The sequence below is a fragment of the Heliangelus exortis genome, chromosome 4 (assembly GCF_036169615.1).
Source record: "Heliangelus exortis chromosome 4, bHelExo1.hap1, whole genome shotgun sequence".
Classification (NCBI taxonomy): Eukaryota; Metazoa; Chordata; class Aves; order Apodiformes; family Trochilidae; genus Heliangelus; species Heliangelus exortis.
The window spans coordinates 15,822,844-15,847,942 of NC_092425.1; the positions used below are offsets into that span (position 1 = coordinate 15,822,844).

The window sequence follows — 25,099 nt, forward strand, 5'->3', positions numbered from 1 at the left end:
TAATTACAGTACTGAACATTGCTAAATTGATTTTTTGACACTGAAATGGTTAATAAATAGCTGATCACCAAAACAGGTCATCAGGAATACAGAACTATATGAAGTTTATTCATTGGTATGCTCAACCCAGCAAAAAATCATGTAAAAAAGGTATCATGTAAAAAATACAACCTATTTAACATCCATGGTAAACCTGGTAAGTGAAGAAATATCTATAAAGGGAAATGTAAGGCCCTCAATTTGCAAGCATTTATGTATGATAAAAAAAATTAATTTCAAGAGCCATGTAGTGCCATGTACTTAGCCTTCACCTTAGAAAACAACAATGCTTTAGCAGAGCATGGTTTTACATAACACAAATTACTCTTTGATAAAGCAATGATCACTCCAATCAAATTGAACCAGCTTTGAATTTTTAGGAAAATATTTCCTTTTCTTTCCAAGATCTGAGATTGTGCTCCTTAAACACTGAACATTTGAGTCTAACAAAAATATTTTTTCAAATTAATTAAATGGTAAAATTCATTCAAATGGTGAAATTCACTCCCTTAGAGCACTGTGGAGACAAAAAAACCAAATCAATTCATAAAAGACTTCAACAAATTCTTAGAAAAAAGGTCCATTGTTGGCTATTTAAAACAATACTCTGTGGAAAATTCCTTCTTAGGAAATTCATAAATTGCCAATTCCTGGAAGATGGGAATGCATACAAAGCTCAGCAGTTTTCCTCTTCTTTCCATCAGTATTTGCTGTCCACTGTCACACATAAAACACCGATTAAGTCACAGATTATGTAACTGAGCAAGGTGATCTATTTTACATATTTTAAGAATCTCTTAAATAGAAAAAGGATTAACGCTCTTCTTTCTTGCCCTTCAGAAATTTAAACCAATGCATATTTTTTAACTATTGATGCATTAATAATTGGAATGGGCAGTAAAAGGAAGCATGACTTTTTCATTAAAATTATCAGTAAGATTGCCAAAGTTAAATTTTTTCCTAAATGCGGCTCAAAGTTAAACTTTCTTATAGTGTTATATCTTGATCTGCATTCATATGGCCAAAGGAAAAAAAATGGACCATAGGTATGTCCAGGCTCACGTTGATGTCATGTTGTCCCATTGTTCCTAATGCAGAATATGCATTAACACTATACAAGTGCATAGCAAAAGCAGCATATGCAGCGCATCTTATGCCAACTCATGTTTATAAAATTAATTCAAATCCTGTGGGAAAATACAGTGATTTGCAGTACAACATACGTGGCCATGATGCTTCCCTTAAATACGAAGTGCTACAGTAGACTTTACAGACTGTAACATTCCTAAATAAAACAGTTGAACAAAGAAAGAAACAAAAAGAAAAAACAAACAAGCAAACAAACAGATATTTACTGATATTTACTAATATTTACTTTAGATTGCCTGCATGCTTGTCAAGGATGTATGCTCAGTCTTTGCATCTAATTTCTTTCATAACATTTTAAATTGTTACTAATGCTTTAAAAGTCTATCCATAATGTTTCTTTCAGTACGAGTCCTGAGTCATTCCCCACTTGTAAATATATATGATGAAATTCAGGTTAAGTAGAAATATATTTTATATATAGTGTTTTAAATATAGGGTACTATTAATTTAAAGTAATTTTCTATTTAAACTGGTGGAGCATGCAAAAATACATTCTGCATCATTCCAGCAGAGCTGGCTGGGATTTTTTTTTTTATTTTTGATGAGTGAAACATGATTTTTGTCTGAAAGCTGTGGTTTCTACTAGCATTATTTTTTCATATTCTCTTCTTTCCACACAGGGAGTAGACACAGAAGAAAATTGTCTAATTGACATATTAGCCTCAAGAACAAACATGGAGATCTTCCAGATGAAAGAAGCCTACTTAATGCGTAATGTTTTACAAGTGCACAGTAGCCATTGTGCTATGTGTGCTCTGCATGTATTAACAATGTAAAGGAACTGAAGTACTAAATGAATTCTCAGTAGCATTTACTAATCTTCACTAATACTATTCAGAACATGTTCATTTGTGATTTAGATTATATGTTTTTGTTTTAACCTAGAATATAATAATGATCTTCAGCAAGATATCGATTCTGAGACTTCAGGTCACTTCAGAGATATGCTTATGGACCTTGCTCAGGTACTGTAAAAACTATGGTGACTCACATTTCTAATCAAGATTATTTTTTATACTATTTGAGGAGTATTAAATTTTAAGGTGCCCATGGTTAAAGCTAGTTCAATAGGGCTACACTTTTGAACAACAGAGGTGGAAAAGCAGAAGACAAAGAAAACTTGAATTCTTTCATCTACTTTGACTTTGGCTTTCATATAGAGGAAAAGGTCAACAGACTGTTTTATTGAGTAAGTCCTCTGGATATTCAACTGCTGACAATCTACTCGATCTGTTTCATCTCAAAAGAAGTCTACTTGCATGCAAAAATGAGATTTTAATTTTTAAAGCTCTGTTTTCTCTGTTGTTAGAATATATGGATCATAATCCAGTCTAGACATTGTGTAAAAATTGAGGTAAATCCATTTAAATCCATAGTCATCTGACTATGAAAGAAAGTATATATATATATATATATATATATATGTAGTGTATATATATATAGGGTATATATATATAGTCTTATATAATTATATATAAATAGTTCTCTGTTTTAAGTATCATGTTCTTTATACTACTGCATATGCTAGGCCACAGTATGTTTGTACACAGACAAATTAACTGCCACTAGCACACACCAGTTTTTGCAGTTTTACCAGTTTGTAGTTTCATGCAACATAGTCGGTCATCTTGTCAGATAATGAGTTGCCATTCTCATTGTAGTCACCATTCTCATTATCTGAGAAATCTTTTGTAAACTAGAGTAACAAATAATGACAAAAGGACTGCCAGGAGATAACAGCATGCATAAGGTGTATCTGTAATTTATGTTAGTCTGTCTGGGGAAGAACTGTTTCCTACTAAGATCTGAAATAGCAGCAAGCTTCACTGAGATAGACATAGAGAGCACATATTTCAAACGCCAATGCCATAAGCAGGAAATATTTTTTCTAATGTTGGAGTTTTCCCCCTTAATGAGAATTAGTCCTTTCTTAAAAATTAAGAGCTACAGGTTAAGTAACCTTACTTATCAGCTTTCTTAAAACCACAGGACACATTTTACCCAAATTAAAAACAAATTAAAATAAATTCTCTGACACTACATTATTAGTCCTTATTTTCTTAAGCCACAAATATTGATAAAGAGGTCTGAAATCAGCAGCTTCTTAGCTAACAAAATATAAATGCGATTTTTCTCATGATGAAGAATAATCACAGGAAATTCCAAATTTACTGTTATACTGCATACTTGTGAAAACTGTCAGTTATATCCTCCATGTTTAGATAAAATCTAATTCTAAAACTCAGTGAAATTTTATTAAAATATATCTTTTCTAGTTCTAGTACCATTCAATGTAAAGGTTATTGTATGTTAACATTTCCAATGCATCCTTTAATATTTTTTTTTTAAACCCTTTGCTTTGATTACTATTAAATTTTGGAAATGATGACAAGCATGTCTGACTACAGATAGAAGTAAATGTGCTTTACATATGGAAAGCAAGTTAATCAAATGCTATAGTGTGGTATTTCTGCTTTTCATGTCCACACTGAGGCATATTAGAAATTACAGGTTCTCATCCTTCCTAAATAAATTAGGAAATTGAGGCTAACTAACATTCTAGTGTAAGACAAACAGATGATTTTTATTCTAATTCTCTTTCTGGGGGGGGGTACTAACTGAAACGTGATAATTTTCTATAATTTTAAAAATAATTATAGATGTTATGGGATTCTCCAGCAAAACTATGCCAAGAGTAGTGACTGTCAAATGTAATTGGGAAAGTGGGCATTTGACTCATGTAAAGTACTATTAAACTTTATTGTGTTTTGTTTGTTTTATTTTTCCTCTATTTATTCCTTTATGTAACTTTACACAATCATTCCAGCAAAATTTCCTTCAAGTAATTTATCTGCGCACTAGGAATTCCACTCTTCACTGTGAGAAATTCTTACAATTTAATTGAAATATATGTTATCATTTTTAACAGGAAAGGGCTACAAATCAGTTATTTTACAAGTTGACAACAAATAATTTTAATCCTTTTCACACATAGCATAAAATAACTGTACGTTTTAAATAAATATAAATTGCTTCCAACATGAATGATTAAGACCATGATTAAATGCAGTTTTAGACTTTTAAGAGTTCTGCAACCAGGGCTGATTTGAATGCTTACAAAATGATTATAGTTAAAAAGCGATTCCAGAAGTGGTGTGCTTTTCTCTTTTTCTAGCAACTATATAATTCAGATCATAGTATGTTTAATAGAACGTATCTCAGCTTGATTTGTATAACAGAAAAGCTATTAAATACATGGGAAAAATTAGATGTATTCTTCTGTGGTTTATGTATCAAAGTTGTCAACCAATTTCATAGGTTTGGATCTTTTAGATAATGATTATGAACAAGCAAAATCTCTGTTATTTGATGTGCTTGGTCATATGGTTTGTGCAGGGAGAAAAAAAATGGAAAAGCTTCTTCTGGTAATACCCATATTGATAGAAAGTAATCAGTGAGCAGCAAATGTTATTCTTATTCTTGCTTTCCCCGCATGATTAGATATTACAGTAAAGAATAAAACACCCATAATAATTGAAATGGTGGTGGAATGTTGATGTTAAAAACTTATTTCAAATGGGAATAAAAAATTGAGAGGTTTATCTGCTGCCCCCATTTTTCTCCCTCACAAGATTGTTCATCATTCTGAAGTTCTTCTGCTTTGAGGAAATGAAAACATAACATGACAACTTGAAAGTATTTTCTACAGTTGCAAGCTCAACCACTGACTGCAATTGAATCCAAAAGCCTTTACGTACTTCTTTAGAAAATGAAACATAGTTTCATATAGAGACAGCTTTTTATTCCTACATTCTTTTAGAACTTAATTTCTGAAGAAAATGTGTCTGTTTTCTCCCAGGGAACAAGGATGGAAGGATATGCAGATCCTTCTACAGCTGCTCAGGATGCAATGGTAAATGTAGTCAGATGTAAGGTTTTTTCTAGCATTAAAATAAATAAATGAATAATAAATAATACAAATATTGAAAGTTATTTAGGACTCACTTAAATTCTTATTCTTTTTTTCTTTTTCTGGTATACTAGATTCTATGGGAAGCATGTCAGCAGAAAACAGGCGAACACAAAAACATGCTGCAAATGATTCTCTGCAACAGGAGTTACCAGCAGCTGTGGATGGGTAATCCAGCAATTCAGCTGTTTGAACACAGAGTGCAAATGAAAAATCTGACTTGCTAACAACACCATGGTTTACAGACCAAGCAGCTCAGTGTGCAACAGGGTATTAGCCTGAAACCTAAGTGTGAACTGTTGGAGTTCTCAAAATCCCACCGATATTAATGGGATTTTGGAAGTAATGCAAATATGATCAGGAAGCCTAATAGGCATAGAGAAGAACACATGACCAAAGAAAGGCACAGGCTACAGCTAAACAGAGTTTACACATGACACAACAGGATGAGTCAGATTTTTCTTAACTATTTTCTTCATTTTTCCTAAGTAACTCCTTGCTAAGAGTAGAAACACCTTGGGAGAGGTAGTCAGAGTATTTTCAACAAATGTTTGTATGTGAAAACAAATCATTGTGTTGGAGTTTTTCCATGCAAGCTTCAAAGAAGCTATAGATGGGAGTGCTTCAAGGTCTACATCCACTCTCTTGTAATGAACATAAACACAGAAACATAATGGGACATTTTTATTTAAACTATATAATCAGACATAATTACATAATTTTAAGAAATTTATAAGACATAATCCAGATCTTCCACTGTTAAAAAGAAGGCTGTGTTAGTTTGAGATGTCTTCTGCTCTGCAGTGGAAAAACAGTCTTTTTAAAGACAAGCTTATCACTGTGCAGACAGCTGTATTTCTTATGCCAATTTATAACGGTAGCTTAGAACTACTTTGCTGTCATGGAAAAACAAATTAATTTTTCAATCACGACTTCTGTAAGGCTGATGATGATAGCATTAACATAATGTAACACAGTTATGCTCTGAAACCAAGATTTGAGGGTCTGCCTGTAAGGTAGGCCCTGTAAGGGTTGCAGAGTGCAGCATGTTGTAGATTTTCCTCTTTCCCTAAAGGAGTAAGCTTGCTTTGTTCAACTGTGGGTGTAGTTCTGGATACCTGCGCTAGCCGGAGTGTCCATGTCTGATACTGAACTGGTGTATGCATGTCATACCACGTCGTCTTGGCACAATCTGCAACTCTCTGGCGAGTTTTAGCCTAGTTGAGCAAGAAAATAGCAAGACATTCTCACAGGTATCGTAAACAGAGGTTGCTAGAGAATTTATTAAAGTTTCCAATCAAACAGCCACTTTAGCATGCATTCATTTTATACAGCTTACTGAATAACCTTGAGAGAAAATGTCTAAGAAGACAGGTTTCAGGCTACACGTTTAGACCTGAGGGTTAGGAACTGGCTGGAGGGCCGGGCCCAGAGAGAGGTGCTGAATGGTGCTGCATCCAGTTGGCAGCCAGTCACTAGTGGTGTCTCCCAGGGATCAGTGTTGGGCCTAGTTCTATCCAATATTTTTATTGATGATTTAGATGAGGGGATTGAGTCCATCATCAGCAAATTTGCAGGTGACACTAAGCTGGGGGGAAGTGTCGATCAGCTGGCAGGCAGGAGGGCTCTGCAGAGGGACCTGGACAGACTGGAGAGTTGGGCTGATTCCAACGGGATGAGGTTCAACAAGGCCAAGTGCCGGGTCCTGCACTTTGGCCACAACAACCCCATGCAGTGCTACAGGCTGGGGACAGAGTGGTTGGAGAGCAGCCAGACAGAGAGGGACCTGGGAGTCTGGATTGACAGGAAGCTGAACATGAGCCAGCAGTGTGCCCAGGTGGCCAAGAAGGCCAATGGCATCCTGGCCTGGATCAGAAACAGCGTGGCCAGCAGGTCCAAGGAAGTGATTCTGCCCCTGTACTCAGCGCTGGTGAGGCCACACCTCGAGTCCTGTGTCCAGTTCTGGGCCCCTCAGTTCAGGAAGGAGATTGAGGTCCTGGAGTGGGTCCAAAGGAGGGCAACTGGGCTGGTGAAGGGACTCGAGCACAGATCCTATGAGGAGAGGCTGAGGGAGCTGGGGCTGTTCAGCCTGGAGAAGAGGAGGCTCAGAGGAGACCTCATCACTCTCTACAACTCCCTGAAAGGAGGTTGTAGCCAGGTGGGGGTTGGTCTCTTTTCCCAGGCAACTCTCAGCAAGAGGGCACGGTCTCAAGCTGTGCCAGGGGAGGTTTAGGTTGGACATTAGAAAGAATTTCTTTACTGAGAGGGTGATCAAGCATTGGAATGGGCTGCCCCAGGAAGTAGTGGATTCTCCATCCCTGGAGATGTTTAAAAAGTGACTGGATGTGGCACTCAGTGCCATGGTCTGGTAACTGCAGTGGTAGTGGATCAAGGGTTGGACTTGATGGTCTCAGAGGTCCCTTCCTACCCAGCCAATTCTATGATTCTGTGATTCTATGATATAAACCACAGAGAATAAACATGGAAAAAACCTTACTCAATAACATAGTAGCAGGGAATTCAAGGAAAAAAAAAAAAAAGAAAAAAAGCAAGTTGATGATTATTAATGAAGTAAAATAAAGCAAGATTTTTTTCCTCCAAGTTTTCCAGGAGTTCCAAAGTATCTTTGGACAAGACATAGTAGATGCCATCAATCAATGCTATGATGGATACTTCCAAGAACTACTGGTTGCAGTAGGTAATGTAAATATAACATTTTATACTAGCAGTAATCTCTTGATAAATAGCTAGTATGGTATCTCTGATGCATCAAGAATAGTATTTTCCTGATCTTTTTACCAACTTTACTCTCCCATATTGTGTAATTAAATTTTCAGAGATAATTAGAAATTAATATTTGAACTACTTTTCCATGTTTGTGTAAACTAAAAATGTATAGATGCAGCAGTAGATTCCAACAGTGCAGTTGGAACTTCCGCTTTTCACTGTTTTGTGTGTATCTACGTTTTGTGAGATTTGTGTACTAATGCATAGCTGCATTAGCAACTGGAAAAAATTGGTAGAATTTTCAGGTTTCAAGCGGTATATGAACTAGTTCCAATTTTTATGTGCATTTGTTTTCCATTTATAGATAATAATGTAGTGACATGAAGTAACCAGGTGCCAATAATTGCCAGGTAGTGGGCTTGACCTCGTGTGAAGCCCACCTGTGCCTAATTAGGGCAGGCCCCTACTGCACATGAGCAGGATTAGGGGGCCAATAAAGCTGCTCATGCGCAGTAGGGGCCTGCCCTAATTAGGCACAGGTGGGCTTCACACGAGGTCAAGCCCACTACCTGGCAATTATTGGCACCTGGTTACCTCATGTTACTACATAATAATATTTCTACAAAGATGTCATGTGAGTGTATTCACTGATAGTTAATAAGCCCTTTCATGGAACAGCAATACAAACCCACCCAGCCTAAGTATCGAAGCACACAAAATTAGAAATATAGTCATGTTTGTGAAAACTGGTAGCTTCCTTTTAAGCTGACAAGGACAGCACTACCCAATTTTAATAATTCAAGCCTGAAGCCAACAGAAATTATTCTGTGATAATCTTATGTCCACCTGTTGCAACTTTTCTCTCCTAGTTCTCTGTGTTCGTGACAAGCCTTCCTACTTTGCTTACAGGCTTTATAATGCAATTCATGTAAGTAGTCTTTCTTCTTCACATATCATAAAAGTAGCTCCCCTATTTTTTGTTTGCTTAATTATTCATAAAAAATATTTACAAATCATTCCATTCAATCTTTAAGCTGTGACTGTGTGTTTTAATACTGGTGGTACCTATATAAATTTCAAAGCAGAAGTGCCTAAGCAACACTTAGGATTTAACAGTAATGGTAAAAGGTTAAATATTTAGATTTCTTTAAAAAAATATCTGGAATTTTGTCAAACCTTTTTGTCAAACTTTTCATAATTTGTTGGGTTTTTTAATTGAAAACCTTTCTTTTCTTTGGATTGTATCTCCCCCTGCTGTGCAGAAATCAATGAGCACCTTTCTTAGTATCTATATTTTGCCTATAGAGATTTGATAAAAATCAGTAAAAAATTAAATAATAAACTAGTGTTACATTAAAAAATGGTCATATTTTCTTATGGGGCTCAGTGTATATATGCAGGTTCTTTAGCTTTGTGGGTAAGTGCTAAATATTAAAACAAATGAATGACGAGAAGAAATGTGAGTAAATGCAAAGAAATATTTACAAATTCTACTTACTAGAGGTCACCGAAGACCTTTTGTTTCTTCTTCTTTTGTTTCTTTTGTTTCACATTCCTTAGTGAAAATTATGAGGCAACGTTATATAATCATTAATCTTTTAAGTGCAATCTTTAGAAGATGGTCATAAAAGACAGCCATGAGTGAAATGTGAAGTATCATCTTAGAGCAGGAATGGCAAAGACAGAGTTCAAGCCAAAATTATCAAACAAAACTATTCAGCAACACTTCAATAGGGGCCCAGTATCTTCTTCCAGATGCTGCCGGTACTGCTGTCTTGTTTCCAATAAATCAGCAACAGCAAAGAACCAAGCAAAATCCTGGGGTTTGAGAAGGAGGGGCAGAATTTTGTCTAAGTGGTCAAAAAAAGGGTTGGTTTGACATGAAAAAGGTTTGCCAAAAATACCAGGAAATACCAGCTAAGATGAGGTTTCTCAAGAGGTCCTCTATCAAGACTGCCTCATTGCTAAGAAATATCACATTGATTTTTTTCTTCTATATTATATTCAGATGATGTATGTATGCACCATTTTTAATGATCAAGAATAGACATTTGCATTTTGTTTTAACTGATATTTTACTCTGTTTTCTCAAAGTGTTTTAATGTAAAATACAAATAATTTTCAAAAGAAATGCAAGAATTTAAAAGTGTCCGGTTTTGCAGCCAGCCCATTAGAAAACTATATAATAAAACACATCCAAGATTCTAATGCTTAAAATCAAAATGGTTTTTGACAGATTTTAATCTAGCCATCAAACAAGTATAAATTCTCTATATGCAGCTTTTTAACATATTTTCTTATTTATTTGTTTTGGGGGTTTCTTTGGAGTACAAGATTTCACTATCCATGGCTAGTTAACAAAATTATTATTTAACTTTATCAACCTAAATTGATCATCAGTCGTCCCAAGCCTCTTTTTTGATTCCTTTTATTGCCACTAGATGTCCCCATTCTCCACACGATTACAATTTGGAAATTTATTTAGAAACCCTTAAAATAAAACACGGCTGAATAGAAGCTATGTAAATTCTAAGTCAATGGTTAAAATGTCATTGAATTAACATTCAGCAGCAGGTTGTGTGAAACAGACTAATTGGACTTCACAGTGATAGTCACAACAGGTTGCTACAAACTGAGTACCTAGGACTAACAAAAATTCAAGTTTTTTCTTTTTGAAAGTTTGAGAACATGATTAAAACACTGATATTTGGGAATCTCTTATTCAGTAACAATTTATTTCAGCATGTGGACATTCTGTAGGATAAAACCTTTGAATGCCTACATGCCTTTAAAATCTAGGATATCCTGATGGGTAGCCTAATTAACTGGTTTATCTATAAAACATTCATATGAACATATGAGTCAAGAAAACATATATCCTTCAACTGCCAAGTTTCTTTTCATTTTTTCTTTTTAGGACATGGGGTTTCACAATAAAACTGTTATAAGGATTCTCATTGCCAGGAGTGAGATTGACTTGATGAATATACGACAGCGATACAAAGAGACATATGGGAAATCACTCTTTCATGACATCAAAGTAAGCTCCTATGCACTTTCAGGCATATTCAGCACTGGCAACACACAGGTTGTGCCAATCCCTACCAGAAACATAGACAGTTAATGTTCATTAAAACACTCACATTAAAACACATTAAAACACTGCTTTTTTTAAAAAAAAAAGCAATGTATAAATACAATAGCTTATTTTTCAGCTCTTCAGGCTGCCAGTAAGTGACCAATAAATTCAGAACTCGCTCTCATTCCCTGTGATTCCGTACTTCCTCTATGCCAAGAGGAGGCTATACACAGGGCAGACAGTGCATGCTGAGGAATAGTTTGTTAATAGTTCCGACACTAATTGATAACATCTTTTTTTACACTGCCCTGCAAAGTTAAGCTGTTATAGCTTTCATGCAAAACTGGGATAGCAACCTGATTTTATCCTTGTGCTTAGATAGTATCAGCCTTCAGAAAAACTACTCCTTTTGTCCTCTCACTCTGGATGTTAAAACACAAATTACTCTTGCTAAGACACTTTACCTTTTTTATTTTGCTAAAATCCAACTGTATAAAGTGCAGTAAATGTAAGAAACTGCTCATAATTTTTTGGTATTGAACTTCAGGAGTATTAATCAGGTTTGATCCAACTGTTCAAAGTTACATTGCTACAAGTTGCCCAAGTAATCAAAGCCCAAAAACTGTGAACTGAAAAAAACTTGGCCTAGAATTCTTATGAAAACATTGTAATATTTTACAAAACATTACATCATTAGTATAGTCCTTGTCACATACCAAGAGAAGAAATATTAAAAAAACTTACAGAAATGTTGATTTCTTTTTCTTGTAGCACTTTGCTTCAGGGCATTATGAGAGTGCTTTACTTGCTATCTGTGCTGGTGATGCAGAAGATTATTGAAAGAAGAAGATGAACTTTGAAGACTGTATAATTCTACCTGAAATAGAAATTAAAGCTATACACAACACACTAACTGTAGGAGATCTCTATTCTACAGAATAGAAAAATCAACGCTATACATTTGCTGATATTAAATCTTCCTTGAGACAGGAAAAATGTTGGCAGGAACATGGTTTTATTCCTAGTTCTAATTACTATTTCTGTTTCTATGACTAATGTAAATTAATGAAGCAAGTAGTAAAATAACTCAATATAAGCATATTTTGATCATTTAATCATGAACATTAGACAATGGGGTCTGGAAGGATGTATTCATTTCCACAATGGAAAGAAAAAAAAACAGTTTCCTTTATTTACTTTTAGCAGCCTGATTCCCTCATTTAATTATTTTTTTTTACTTTGTCTCCCATTTCTTATACCTCATACTTTATGCTTATGAAAGTTACTGTTTTAGTTTCTATCAAACTAAGCACCTGCTCCAATATTTTATCAGTCATTCACCAAAAAGAGCTTTTGTATTGTCTTTCCTTCAGCCTTCACACATAATGGCATTTCAATTCTATCAATTTTAGAAAAAGATTAGCATCAAGGATCCCAAATCAATCTTGATTATGTGCCACACACTGAAAACCCCTAGTTTCCAGGGGTGACAAGTGACAAAGAATTATGTAGCTTTAAGTGTAGAAGTTCCAAAGAATTAAACTCTGAAATTCCATTTGTGCCTCTCATTTTAATTATCAATTGAATATTGACCTTCAGAGCATTGACGTATTTCCGGGATGCCCGAGATGGTGTAATACAGGGGTTGACTAGAGTAGGTAGCATTGCACCTCAAAATCAGAATACCAGAAAAGGCAGTCCCAAAACTTCTGGTGACAACTCATCCCACAGCAAAGACAGCCGGCAGAGCCCACAGGAAAACTTGGGCTTCTAAATATCCTGAGTCTGTTTGGTGCAGCCTAACAATGGGGCTTTCCAGCCCCTGCCTTTGTACCTCGTGTCAGTCTTTTATGTAAGCACAGATAACTGAAAATTTAGTATATTCACTAAACTGCCCTTTTTGTTTGTCTCCTGCAGCTACAAGGTTTCCATCTTGATGTTCAGTATCTTTTTTCTTTTTAACTAGTACTTTCTAGAAGTATAGCTCAGTACACCTGAATAAAGCAGTACTATAAAAACATGCTGCTTGCACCCCTGACTTCCTTCAGGCTGTGAATATACCATGATTTTCAGTTTATCTTGCTTTTTTTGAAATATTGTTACAAACCTATTGATTTACAATAAACTTTTCAGTTGAATCCCTCTTGAGTTTGACACTTCAAAATATTTCAAGTGGGTAACATAATTAAGCTGTAGCTTTGGGATTAACATCTCCGGTAGGAAAATTAGAATAAAAACGCGAATAAGATGAGCACTATCCCAACTTGTCAACATTAATCAAGTCCTAGACTCAAGTTACAATTTTGAAAGTAACAGACGGCTAAAACCAGCCGTAGCTCAGCACTGTGGAGTTACTTTCTGTGGAGTTCTTTCAGTCAAGGAACAAGGACGCCTCCTCTGAACTGCAGAAGCCTCGCTCACGTGGTATCTCCCTGAGCAAGAGTTCCCAAACCTCCCCAGCAGCTGCACCCACACCCCCACAAAAAATGGCAGCGGCGGCCCTAAAGACCGCCAGGCGCAGTCGCTCTCGCGCCGAGCAGGAAGGCGGGGCTCAGCACCCTCCCGTCCCGTCCCGTCCCGTCCCGTCCCGTCCCGTCCCGTCCCGTCCCGTCCCGTCCCAGAACTCTCCCCTTCCCTTCCCTTCCCTGCCCTGCCCTGCCCTGCCCTGCCCTGCCCTGCCCTGCCCTGCCCTGCCCTGCCCTGCCCTGCCCTGCCCTGCCCTGCCCTGCCCTGCCCTGCCCTGCCCTGCCCTGCCCTGCCCTGCCGCCCCTCCCCTTCTGCCCCATCCCTCCCCCTCCCCCTTCCTCTCCCCCTCCCGCCCCACCCCGCTCCGCCCCGCCCCGCCCTGGGCGGACCGCGCGGCGCTGCCGAGCGACCGCTCACGCATGGAAGGCTCCGCGCCCCTCCCGCACGGCCCCGCCTCACGCCCCCCTCGTCTGTTCTGAGTGGGAGGCGGAGGTGTCAATCTCGTGCCCCCCCCAATAGCCACCGAGTCTCTCTTTGCCTCCGCCCCCGCTGCCGGCTTCTACTTCCTGGGAGGGAGACGATTGGAAGCGGCGGTCGGAGTTTGCGGACTCTATGTGTCTCCTGCTGTGGCCTGCAGTCCCTCGCTGCTGCAGACCTGGAGGCAGCAAGGAAGGGGGACGAGCCCGGGACGCCTAGCCGGCCCGCATGTAAGCCGGTCCTGGAGCAGGAGGAGCGACGGCCTCGACCGTCCGCCTCCTTATCGGATATGGAGGCCAGCCTGACGTGCGCCGTGTGCCTGTCCCTCTTCGAGGAGCCGGTGACGCTGCCCCTCTGTTCGCACAACTTCTGCCGGGTCTGCGTGCTGGAGTGCCTGGCCTCGGCCGAGGCCGCCCGCCTGCAGCAGCAACGGGGCCAGGGGCAGGCCCGCCTCTCCCGGGGGACGCTGGGGCTGGGCGGCAGTGCGGCCGGCGCCCGGGTGTCGTGCCCGCTGTGTAGGAAGCTGTGCCCGCTGCCCCGTGGCGGAGCCGCCGCGCTGCCCGTCAACACCACCCTGGCGGAGGTGGTGAAGCTCTACCGGTCTGGAACGGCGGGGGCCGCCAAGGCGGGGGAGGCAGAGCAGGGGCAGGGGCCTGGCCTGCTTTCCGCGTTCGGGGCGTTCGGGGGAACCTGCCAAAAGCATCCAAGCCGGCTGGTGCAGCTCTACTGCCGGATGTGCCGCCAGGCGGGGTGCGGGCAGTGCGTTTCTGAGGACCACCAAGGCATCTTCCACTCTGTCAACCTCATAGACACTGTTTACCAGGAGGAAAAAGTAAGCACGGCGCTTCGCCTCCGCTCCAGGGCTCTGGCTGAAAGGTCGGGCTAGCCCGCGGAGCCGGGGTAATTTCAGTCTAAATCGGGGCGGGGGAAACGCAGTGTGATCGTCAGGTCAGAGGCAGTGAGGGAATGTGCAGCTATGAACCAGGAGTAATGATTTGTTTGTAGACAACCAGGGTGTGCCTTCCCCTGCGGACGTTAGACTTCATCCAGCACGTACAGGGGACCAGTATTACAGTATCAACAGTTTAGTAAAGCACCTGAACAGCTGCGGACTTTATGTTTCGGTTTTTTTTTTGGTTTTGGTTTTTTTTTTTTATTTATAAAGACTTTGCTGGAAGTCTTTGCTGAAAAACACACATGCTAAGAGTTTATTGCATGCCTGGATCCAGCTTTTTCAGGTTCAGGAAGATGCTAGTCCTACACAAAACCCTACCCCCACAGATAATTTTGTTTATAGGCTCTGTGAACTGGCATAGGTGATTTGTGTTGTAGATAATTGCATATTTAGAAAAAGGTGGTTTAGGCAATTGATCGCTTAATGGATGTAAAACCAATATACAGTCATGTTTGCACAAAAAAAGGCAACTTCCTGGCCTAAAGGTTAGTTGCAGTGGTAGTACTAATTTTTGCTAAAATAGCTATCATTTGGGTAGAGTTGAAGTTTTCTTGCCTTGTGCAGATTGGATACAGGATGCAATGTCATCCAGTAGACCTGCTGTGCAGTAATTGAAAGAACTGCAAGGTAGCAGTGAAAAGTATAGGTAGGAGACTTTAAGTATGGCATTGATCCTTCTTCAAGCCCAAAGTTGGTTTTGCACTGGCTGCCCTTCTGCCTTTTCTATCAGCAATTGCCTGTCACTCAGGAAACCAGGGAAAAATAGACTTTGCACTAGGCTTTCTGTGTAAAATTTTGTGATAAGGTTAAAAAACAAAAAAGTTACCACCTTAAATTTAAAACCAAACAGAAACAGCTCAGTTATGGACAGCTTTCTACCTTATCAGTGAGAGGCAGAAAAAAAAGTGACTATCACACAGTTGGTGGTCAACCTGGAATAACAGCACTAAAACTTACAGATGTGTGAGAGGAGAGGTTAAAGAAAAGGCTGAAGGAAGCTGTTTTAACTATACCGTAACCCTGTTAGCTGTTCTAGCAATATGCATTGTATATCAGTCTAAAATCATTACTTTGGGAGAGAGAAATATCAAAGCAACATTTGTGTACTGATCTAGGAAAGCATTACGTTTAATATATTGTACAGAAATCTGATGCTGTTATTTTCAGTAACCACTGAGTGGATAAAGTTGTAATAAGTGTTTCCATTGCTTTGCAGTTAACCTTCTTCAGCAGTCTGAAAAAACTAAGAGTAATAAATGAGAAGCTGATGAAGGAAATCTCAAGTCAACCGAATGATACGGATGTGAGTTACAGATGCAGGTTATTTTATATGTATTTGTTTCTCTTCTCATGATAGCTTAATCAAAACATAGAGCATGCTACTATTTCTTGTGCTCTTATCTTATTTAGGGAAGTAACTCCATGGAGACACTGCTGCCGTGTTGTCATCTGGTTTTATGTTCTATTGCTCCTAGATGGTGCTGAACAATGATGCAGAGATAATTGTACTGGAATTTGGAGAAATTTTCAAAACTCTGGAAATGAAGAAAAGACAGTTACTAGAGGATGTTGAAAATCAAAGAAGTAAAAAAGAGAAAGAATTTCAAATTTGGAAGAAAATGAAGGAAGCTCACAAGAAGACTATTGAGAACTTTTTGAAGGATTGTGACAAGCTTGTCCATGAGTGTGATCCTCAGCGTTTCCTGGAGGTGACTTTGTTACTATTTGATATATGTTGTACAATGTTGTACAGGGCCTGCTATATTATAGATTATGATTGCCTAGATCAGGAAAAACAAATTCAAGAAATGAAAAATAGAGACTTTAAATTATTTAATGTTTCATACTTCTTGTAGTAGCTTTTTTTTTTTTCATTTTAGAAAGACTTGAAAAGCTTTCTTTGCAGCTTATCAGTGATATTTAGTGAATTTGGTAGATAGTTTCACTGAAAACTAATGAGATTAATATCGACTGTACCACTGTAATACGTGACCAGCTCTTGAAGTTAACTGATTTGGTGCTGCATAGGGAGTTATTACTAGTACTGCCTCCAGAATTTTCTCACCTATATTTCCTTTTTCATATTTATTTTCAAATGCTTTGCATATTGAGCACTTGTGTTGCATTTTTAAACCTGCAAGACATTAAAAGTGCTTTCTGGGAAAAGATCGGAGCCAGTGTTTGTACGGTGGCAAACCATGTTGGGATACCTGAGCTAAGATGGTTGTACTGATTTTTAAGACCTCTGTAAACTTTGCACTGACCTGTGCTATGGAGATAAATCATCCTATTCAGAGGTAGCTTAGATTTTTCTGACATGCACTGTACTGTATAGTACAAGCACTTCCTTTATACAGGACTGAAAATCTTTCTCATATCATTTGAGGAAAATGTGGAGAAAAATAGTGCCTGATTGCGAGATTAATGTTAGAGGACCCCAAGACACAAGCTTAATCTTCACTGTTTCCTAGGTCTGTACTAGGTATAGACCTTTTCCTCTTGTTTATGTCAAACACTATGACTGCAGTCATAGTGAACTTACACAAATGGTAGATGGGGCAAAGTACTTAAAATAACAGCTAAATTTTGTGTTTTCTTTAGCTTGAAGGCTTACCCTTTCTTGCTGTTGTCTTTTTGCTGCCTTCAGATAAACAAGAAGCTAAAGAAGTTCTTAAGAGTTTGATTAAGTTTCTGTTAACAACTTGCTAAGGAAAATTTCACTTTTTACCCAAAATAAAAGCAACTTCTGCTTTTGTAAGAAATATTGTGACTCCAATGATAAGTATTTGCTTTAAAAGCAACACCTTCTAGGCTGCCCCACATAACACTACACAACTTATTTCAGTGAGGTGGTGTTTTTTGTTTTCATACAGTAAAATTGCCAGTTTTTTATAGGGAAGCAGCAAGTCTATGATCCATTCTGTTTTCGACTTTTCGTGCCCCATTCTTTGGGAACTGTCGGTTGACTGCAGCATGGTCCACTTCATAAAGCCATTTGCTGGCTGATATAAAACTGAAAGATTTTCTTAATGTCAGTGTAATAGGATCTTGACAGCAAGTAGCAGAGGCTTCCCACACCAGGAAACACAAAATAGTCTCATTTGAAGGTTTACCAGTACATCTGATACAGACTAGATAACCACATGGGTCATGATTCACTGTTTAATTTATCTGGCTCTGAAAGAATTCTTTTTGTCTTTAACAGAAGGTAATACAAGATAAGTAATTTTCCCAGATGTACCTTTTTTTTTTTCCTAATTAGGATGCTCTTTTTTTTTTTTTTTTCTCAAGATGTTAATAGGTTTAAAACCGATAGTTCTGTGAAATGAAGACAAGAAGTTTAGTCTCTGAAGTATTTTGATAAAGCAGTAATCTCCTTTTGAGAGTTGGAGGAAAACCCGTATCTTACAAATTCTTGTTTTATTTATAGGTGGCCTGTGGCTTGAATACAAGGTATATATCTTTTTTTATATGCTTTGTTAATTCTCTATTGTAATTTTAAGCTTAAAACCATGAAAATAGTTACTTTGGATATGGCCAGATATAGCAACTTAAAATGAAAACAATATTAGTACTTATGACATTATAGTATATTCAGATTTTTGGATGCTCTGTATTCCAGAATTTAGGAAATGTGTCAAGAATTTTAGTGATATTTTGTCTGGTATTAGAGATAATCTATCTTTTGAATTGGTTCTTTGCCAAAAACTTGGTATAGGAATTAATTAATAGTAATTTATTTATTTATACTGTATTTGTATTACTAGTAATTTATAGCAATGGTAATTGCCTATTTAATAACATTTAAACTCAGGAACACTGAAGCATAGCTGTATTTTTTACAGAAATTTTGATGTCTAAGAGTGTATGTGGAGATTCTGTAGTGTCATCGATTTTGTGCTTTCATTACCATGTGTAGCCTTTCTAAAGATTATTAATTATTTGTCTTGAAATTTTCTAAGCAGAGAAATGTTTAATTAAGAAAGAACATTGAAAATTGAATCCTTTAAAATACTCTGGTTCAGACTAATATTAGCACTGTGCTCTGAAGAAAGTATAATTCAGATTCAGGTATAATTCAGCAGACTAAGAAAATATTTTTTTCAAGATTTTTTTTCTGAACCTACAGGCATTACTTGCAATTCTCATTGCATATGAAACCTAATTCAAGTGAATCATGAACCAGTGAGTTTTAAGAGAATCTAGGAAATTTGACATTTATTGGATACTTACTTACTTTTTTTGATTTGCTCTCCCTCTTTGTGATTTCTTTTAAAATTTATTTACTTTGGGGTTTTTTTTATTAGGCAGGTGTAATTTAGTTGTTTGCATGTGAACCTTAAAAAAGTGTTTAAGTTTGTGGTTTGGTTTTTTTTGTTTGTCTGGGTTTTTTTTCTGGTTTTTGTTTTATTGATTTTTGTTGGTTTTGGTTGGTTGGTTTTGGGTTTTTTTACTTTTCCAGAATGAAAACTCAGCTTGACCTGATGAATATAGCGTCCAGCTATGAAAAACCACCAGAATATACTCAAAAAAAGATGGATATCAAACCTGTGGTTAATGAAATCTTGGCTTTGAAGTTAATGCCTGTTAATGGAGGCATTGTTAAAGGTAGGGAAGAAGGACTTTTAATATAGGACAAGATTTGGCAAATCACTCTTAAGAATCTGCAACTTACAGAACTAATTGCTAATGAACAGACTGTGGTGAAAGTACACAAATGTTTGGAAGGCACATGAGCAAATTACTGGATGGTAAATTTATCAAAGGCTTTTAAATATATTTTATGAATACGTTTTCTTTAGAAAGTCCCTAGGCTCTATTTCTGGAAGCTAGAGGAAGTATTTTCCTGTACAATCAGTATTGACACTGAAGTGTTGCTGAACTAGATGGGCATTTGTTATAGTGTGATATATACATTACCTATGCTCTTATCAAATGTTCTACCTTATAGAGGAGGTGTTTTGTGTCAGGGCAGATGTTTAGAAACTGCTTACATGGGCCTCTTGCTTTGTATCACAGAAGTTCCAAGAGGTATACGGGTATCACTTAGGGCAATATACTTTTGTTCCTAATTGGAATCTGTGTTTATGTGCACAGAAACTTTTCAGTATTTTTCATACGTAATATACTCTCCATCAGTCTTACTGTATTCTTTCTAATAGACCTATCTTCTGAAGGAACTGAGAACTCGACAAAAACTACTCTATTTAAAAATGACCTAAAGCAATGGCAGGACCAGAAGAACACACCAAACACATTTCTTGTAAGTTACTGACTGTGGGACTATACTATTTTTTTTTTTTAGTTTGTCTTATGAACTCTAATGTCTGCTGCAACATTTTTTCCAGCCTGTAGCAGGACAGGAAGAAGCACTGTCAGATGGTAGCAGGATCTGTACTCGCTTAATGTCAATATCAGAAATGTCAGCATTTCAAAACATGAGTCATGAGGTATGATTAAACATCTATTGTAAGTATGGCTAAGTTACTGCTTATTGTGACACAGCTTTATATATAAAGCTTTTATAATCTTACTCAGTTTTCTTAGAAAGTTAACCTCCCAATTCTAGAATATGTTTGGTTTTTAGCTTATTAAAGCTGTCAGAATTTTACTTTTTCTTTTTTTCTTTAGAAAAAACTACTGGAACTACTAACTTAAAATATTTGGGTTTATATTTTAGTGTGACTTCTTAAGTTACATCTGTCGCTTTCTAATCCAAATAAGCTTCTCTCTTGCTTATTTGAAGAAGTCATCTGCTTGTGTTCTGTTTTCTGAAGAGAAATAGAATTTGCTCTTCTAAGACTACCTAAGTTCCTGGTAATTTGACATGAAACTCAATACAGCCTCGTTTTTTCGTTTCATTTCCAATGATCTAGTTCTAAAACTAGATTTTTTTTCAATTACTAGCAGTTCCATTTGGATGGCTGAGTGAGTATTATTCTGTATAGAATTATTCTAGTTAGTTAGTTAAGCATGGCTAGCAGTGAATCACAATGTTCTGAGAATACAAGTGGCAGGTGATTAAATGAAAGAGTTGCTTAAGTCCTTTAACTATAGAATTATTTTAGTTTTGCTGTATTATTTTGTAGAACACCTGTTCTGACATTGAGAATATAATTTGTATAGTTGTTGTATTAGTAAAAAACCCCAAATCCCCACAACCTAAGTTTGTTTCAGATAGTTACTTTTCAAGACAATTTGAAAATGTCACTTAATGTCTGAGCTAGTATTCGTAGCTATTTCTGATTTTGTCAGCGACGTCAAATACATTTAGTCTTCTTTTTCAAAACCTACTTTATCATCAGAATTCCAACATGGATCTTTTTCAATTGTTTTTAAAGAGCTTTTCTACATAGTCATTTATGTCCTGCTTCCTTCTAGCAGCAGTGGAAAAATACATCAAAAACACATGCTATAAAATATATCAACTTTTCTTCAGTCCTGGATTGTATGTGAGTTTTATAACCTCTCAATCCACAAACACTTTTTACTTAATGGGATTCTTTGCTGTCTTTGTAGGAATTACGTTATAAATACTATATGGAATGTAAGCAGCTCACCAATGAGTTCAAGACACAGACCTTACCTGCAAATAAAAAGTATAAACTTGTAACTTCTGAAGCTTCGAAGGATAGGTCCTCAGGAACTCCTTTTGTATCTTCACATACCAAAGCAAGTAACACAGATAAAATAAAAACAGGAAACCTAGAAAGAGCATGTGGCTTTGAGAGAAGCTTTTCTGGAGTCAGTAATCACAGCATCCCATCCACAAATACGAACTTTTCTGAAATGTGTGGTGACTCAAAATTACTTCATGAGAGAAGTTTCCAGGAAGCAGCCACTCCGTCCTTATCAGAAAACTCTAAAAACTTGGCAACTAAAGAAAAACTGCTGATACAGGCATCAGCAGTTATTGTTCCTAATGAAATGGATGCAAATTCTAGTACTTCTACTGGCTTAAAACCTGCAGCATCAGTAGCTGTTACTGGTTCAAATTCAGAATTTCTAGATGTTTCTGTAGAGAGACTTTCTGTTTCACCTTTTGCTTTTGGTGCATGTAACAACTCATTGCCAGGATTTATTAAAGATGCATGTACCCCTTCCTTTAAAAAGAAGGACAGGAAATATGTTTTCCCTCAGTTTTATCTTGGGAAAGGTGATCATGAAGATAAAACCCATAACCAGGATGAAAGCAAATTTAGAAAACATGGTCCTGTGTCCAAAACCACCGTTTCTGATGCTTCAACCAGTCCTAATTTAGACTCCAAACAACAGGATAAGCCTGATCTTTATTTTCCTGATTGCAATTCAGAAAGAGATTGTTTTGCAGGATTGGGAGTCAGCAATTCATTTAAGTTTTTTCCATTATCTGCAATTTTTAGCCAATCTGAGAAGCCATCTGACAAAAATGCATCATCTCAAGTGAGAGAAAGAATACTTTCTGCAAAGGAAACTGTAGAATATGGTACACAGAAGTCATCTGCCTCATGGGAACAAAAAGCTAATGCCTCAGAGTCTGTCACAAATGTTGCTTGTAGTACTTCAGAAACCAACACCACAAGTGGGGTGAATGATGTCTCCAAGTCCCCTCTTCTCCACGATAGTTGTGTATTTTCCTTCAGCAATAACTCTTCTCAGTTGCCCTCACCAGTATTTACTTTTGGAAGTATTGTTAGAAATACCTCTGATTCACTGACTTCCTCCATGGCTTTAGCTGGAAATGGTACTGAAAAAACAGAAAAAGAGAAGGTGACTTCCCCTGACAAGACACCTCCCTATTTAGGGAAGCCTGTATCTCCAAGGTGTGCAGAACCTGCTTCTAGACATAGTCATCCAAAATGTGAAGGTTCATTCTTTCCCACAAACTCAGTAAAGAAAACCAAAAGCGCAGAAATGCTTGCTGATGACAATTCTTGTAGTCAGCCTTTATGTTCAGTTGTTCTTTCTGTTAAAAATGAGAATGCATCTTCCCCTCCACTTACCAAAGACACAAACCAAGATATAAATGTAAAAGATGAAGAAAATGAAACTGTGGATGCAAATGACTGTTCTGGGAAGACAAACGAACCTGACTCTGTACAGTTTCAGAATGGAGCTCGTTTTGTTCCTGGTGTGCTCAGTGATCCATCTTTAGGAAGTTCTGGGCTTACAGTAAATGAGGCAGTAGGAATGCCAAGTGACAGCGATTCAGACAATGAAGAACTAAGCCAGACATCTGTCTCAACTGATACCAGCAGTGCATCAGAGTATTTTTCTGTTGCTGAAGATAAAATATCTACTAGAAGAAAATCAGAGACTTGAAGAGCATTAAATAGAAGATAACTATAAATAAGCTGGAATTAAATAAATGCTACTTAACGCATTAAGAAGTGGGATACCTGTGATTTTACAGCTATTGTTCTCCCTGATTCTTGCCAACTGAGGTATCTCTGTGTTAGAAATAAATGCTTACCTGCAAATAAATATAGTGTACTAAAGTGATTTTTGTAGTACAAACCCAAGCTGAACAACCAACCAAGAATGTCATGTCTTGCTAAAACTCAAGTATGACTGTATGTGCTGTCTGTTTAAGAATGCACACTTTCCAAGAAGTGCCATCACTTGTGTGGAACGTGGGTTGTGGTGCATTGATTTATCCCAGAAAGAAAGTTCAGTGAAATCCCTGCAGCAGGAAGCAGGATATTGCTGTTTAAGTACAGCAGCACTTGCACTGGGGTTAAATCAGTAAGAAAGCACAGACCATAGCATTCATCTGGAAAGGAAGGGGAGACATGGGGAAAATAAGGAGTGTTGAAGGGCATTACTGAAAATTGGTTTGCATTACTCCCTTTGGCTGTTTTTCTATGATGTATTTAATGTCTATCAAAAGTGCAAATTCAAGTGTAATTTCAGTAATATCTCTTATTCCTTTGAAACTGGCGCACAACTGGCCACATCAGCGTTCTTGTTACACGTCTCAGAAGGGTGTCACCTATACTTCTGAAATGCTGTGTATGAAAAGTAACCATCACAACTCAATATCAGTTCCTTTTGGAACCAATTTTTTGAGTTGTCTTTCTGCAAGTCAGAATCAGTTGACAGATACTATCTGTTTTGATGAAAGCATTAGGAGAATCTAGCTTTTAAAACACAAAAATCTCCTTACAAGATTTGTGTTAGGACAGGAAAAAAATGGAAAACAGCACTTCTTATTGTAAGTAATAATGATCCAGAACTCGTTGACTTTTTAGTTGTTGAAATATGATACAAACTGAAGATAAAAATGCTTTATTTTCTAATTATTTTTTTTTTCATCTAAAAGATAATTCTGCCTTAGATTAGAATACACAGGCAGTAGAACTATTTCAGGTTAAAGCTCTATTTCATTTAGTGTTCACTCTCCAACAAGAACTGGTGCCATATTTTAAATAAATTAATCCTGCACTAGGTAGATAAGTCAACTGGTATGTATGAGATCAGAATGTTTAACAGCCCTTCAGAATTTTTCACCAGCAACTAGTTATGCTTAAAGAAAATTAAAAATTCTAGATTATATATGTAACTTCATAAGACAAATATTACTTAAATTTAAATCTCTGCTAGGCTTAGCAATATATTTGCTGCTAGAGAATACTTTGAAATACTATTCTTGGTTTAGGAAACGACCTAATTTTAATTTGGTTTGTGTTAAACTCCTGAACTGAGTTTTTCTGCCACAATGCATTCCTCTATTAAAAAGTGCTGAAAAAGAGTTTCTAGAATGTATAAAGCTTAGTAATCATCCCTTTGTATCTGCATTATAGCAAGAAAGGTGGTGAAATAATCATTGTTAGTTTTATGGTTATTTATATTAAGTATTACTGTGTTGCAGTTTTCTCCTAAGAGTTATTCTGCTTGTATCTCTAGTAAATCTTGTCATGTCCTTCTGCATGTGTAGGAGTGAAGTGTTAAAGGGGTATTAAGTTAAATTACCAAGTGACAAAGGCTGGGGGAGATGATAATGGCCAGAAGTGTTATGGGTGGAGGCTGATCTCATTATAATGAAAATAAGAGAAATTGAACAATTTTAGAGAGACAGGTAAAATACCTTGTTGCCAGAAGTAAGTTGTAGAAAATGTTTGTTTCTTACAGTAACAAAAAAATCCTTATGAGTTATTCAGAAACCCTAACGAGTATCTTCTCTTCATGCCTCTTAATGGTTTCATGAGAGTCTGATGAACTTTAAAGCAGATGCATTGTCTTTTAGTGAAAGGACACC

General features: G+C 37.3%; 2 protein-coding genes and 2 long non-coding RNA genes across 5 annotated transcripts in view; 2 read left to right on the top strand and 2 right to left on the bottom strand.

Annotated features, from left to right (window-relative positions):
- Window positions 1–11,784, bottom strand: part of LOC139795895 (uncharacterized) — a 26,954-nt gene extending 15,170 nt beyond the window's left edge. Inside the window, exon 1 of the long non-coding RNA XR_011725738.1 lies at window positions 11,709–11,784. This is a non-coding gene — a long non-coding RNA (uncharacterized lncRNA). The remainder of the gene's footprint in view (window positions 1–11,708) is intronic.
- Window positions 1–13,102, top strand: part of ANXA10 (annexin A10) — a 30,201-nt gene extending 17,099 nt beyond the window's left edge. The window contains exons 5-12 of the mRNA XM_071743135.1: window positions 1,809–1,899; window positions 2,074–2,153; window positions 5,048–5,101; window positions 5,233–5,326; window positions 7,761–7,856; window positions 8,755–8,813; window positions 10,803–10,925; window positions 11,736–13,102. Of these exons, the coding sequence (XP_071599236.1) occupies window positions 1,809–1,899; window positions 2,074–2,153; window positions 5,048–5,101; window positions 5,233–5,326; window positions 7,761–7,856; window positions 8,755–8,813; window positions 10,803–10,925; window positions 11,736–11,804 (666 nt within the window). The 3' untranslated portion in view covers window positions 11,805–13,102. The remainder of the gene's footprint in view (window positions 1–1,808; window positions 1,900–2,073; window positions 2,154–5,047; window positions 5,102–5,232; window positions 5,327–7,760; window positions 7,857–8,754; window positions 8,814–10,802; window positions 10,926–11,735) is intronic.
- On the bottom strand, window positions 5,810–8,250 carry LOC139795896 (uncharacterized). Its single transcript, XR_011725739.1, has 3 exons — window positions 7,629–8,250; window positions 5,987–6,572; window positions 5,810–5,929 (listed from the first exon to the last, which is right to left on the bottom strand). It is a non-coding gene; the product is annotated as an uncharacterized lncRNA (long non-coding RNA).
- Window positions 13,103–13,920: 818 nt separating the features above from the next.
- Window positions 13,921–23,325, top strand: LOC139795891 (serine-rich adhesin for platelets-like). 2 transcript variants are annotated; one of them, XM_071743124.1, is made up of 8 exons: window positions 13,921–14,739; window positions 16,079–16,165; window positions 16,338–16,571; window positions 18,293–18,315; window positions 19,325–19,470; window positions 20,025–20,125; window positions 20,211–20,312; window positions 21,382–23,325. In XM_071743124.1, exons 1-8 carry the CDS (start codon window positions 14,197–14,199, stop codon window positions 23,161–23,163), a joined length of 3,018 nt encoding a protein of 1,005 aa, XP_071599225.1. In that variant the 5' UTR covers window positions 13,921–14,196; the 3' UTR covers window positions 23,164–23,325. The 2 variants fall into 2 exon arrangements, with proteins under 2 accessions (XP_071599225.1, XP_071599227.1); XM_071743126.1 differs by lacking the exon at window positions 16,079–16,165 and having other exon boundaries at window positions 13,991–14,739.
- The last annotated feature ends 1,774 nt before the right edge of the window (window positions 23,326–25,099 follow it).

Bases quoted from the DNA above. Each gene is read 5' to 3' on its own strand.
- LOC139795891 (XM_071743124.1), top strand. From the start codon at position 14,197: ATGGAGGCCAGCCTGACGTGCGCCGTGTGCCTGTCCCTCTTCGAGGAG. The intron at 19,471-20,024 runs GTAGGGAAGAAG...TCTTTCTAATAG, and splicing joins TAATGGAGGCATTGTTAAAG to ACCTATCTTCTGAAGGAACT. The intron at 20,126-20,210 runs GTAAGTTACTGA...CATTTTTTCCAG, and splicing joins ACACACCAAACACATTTCTT to CCTGTAGCAGGACAGGAAGA.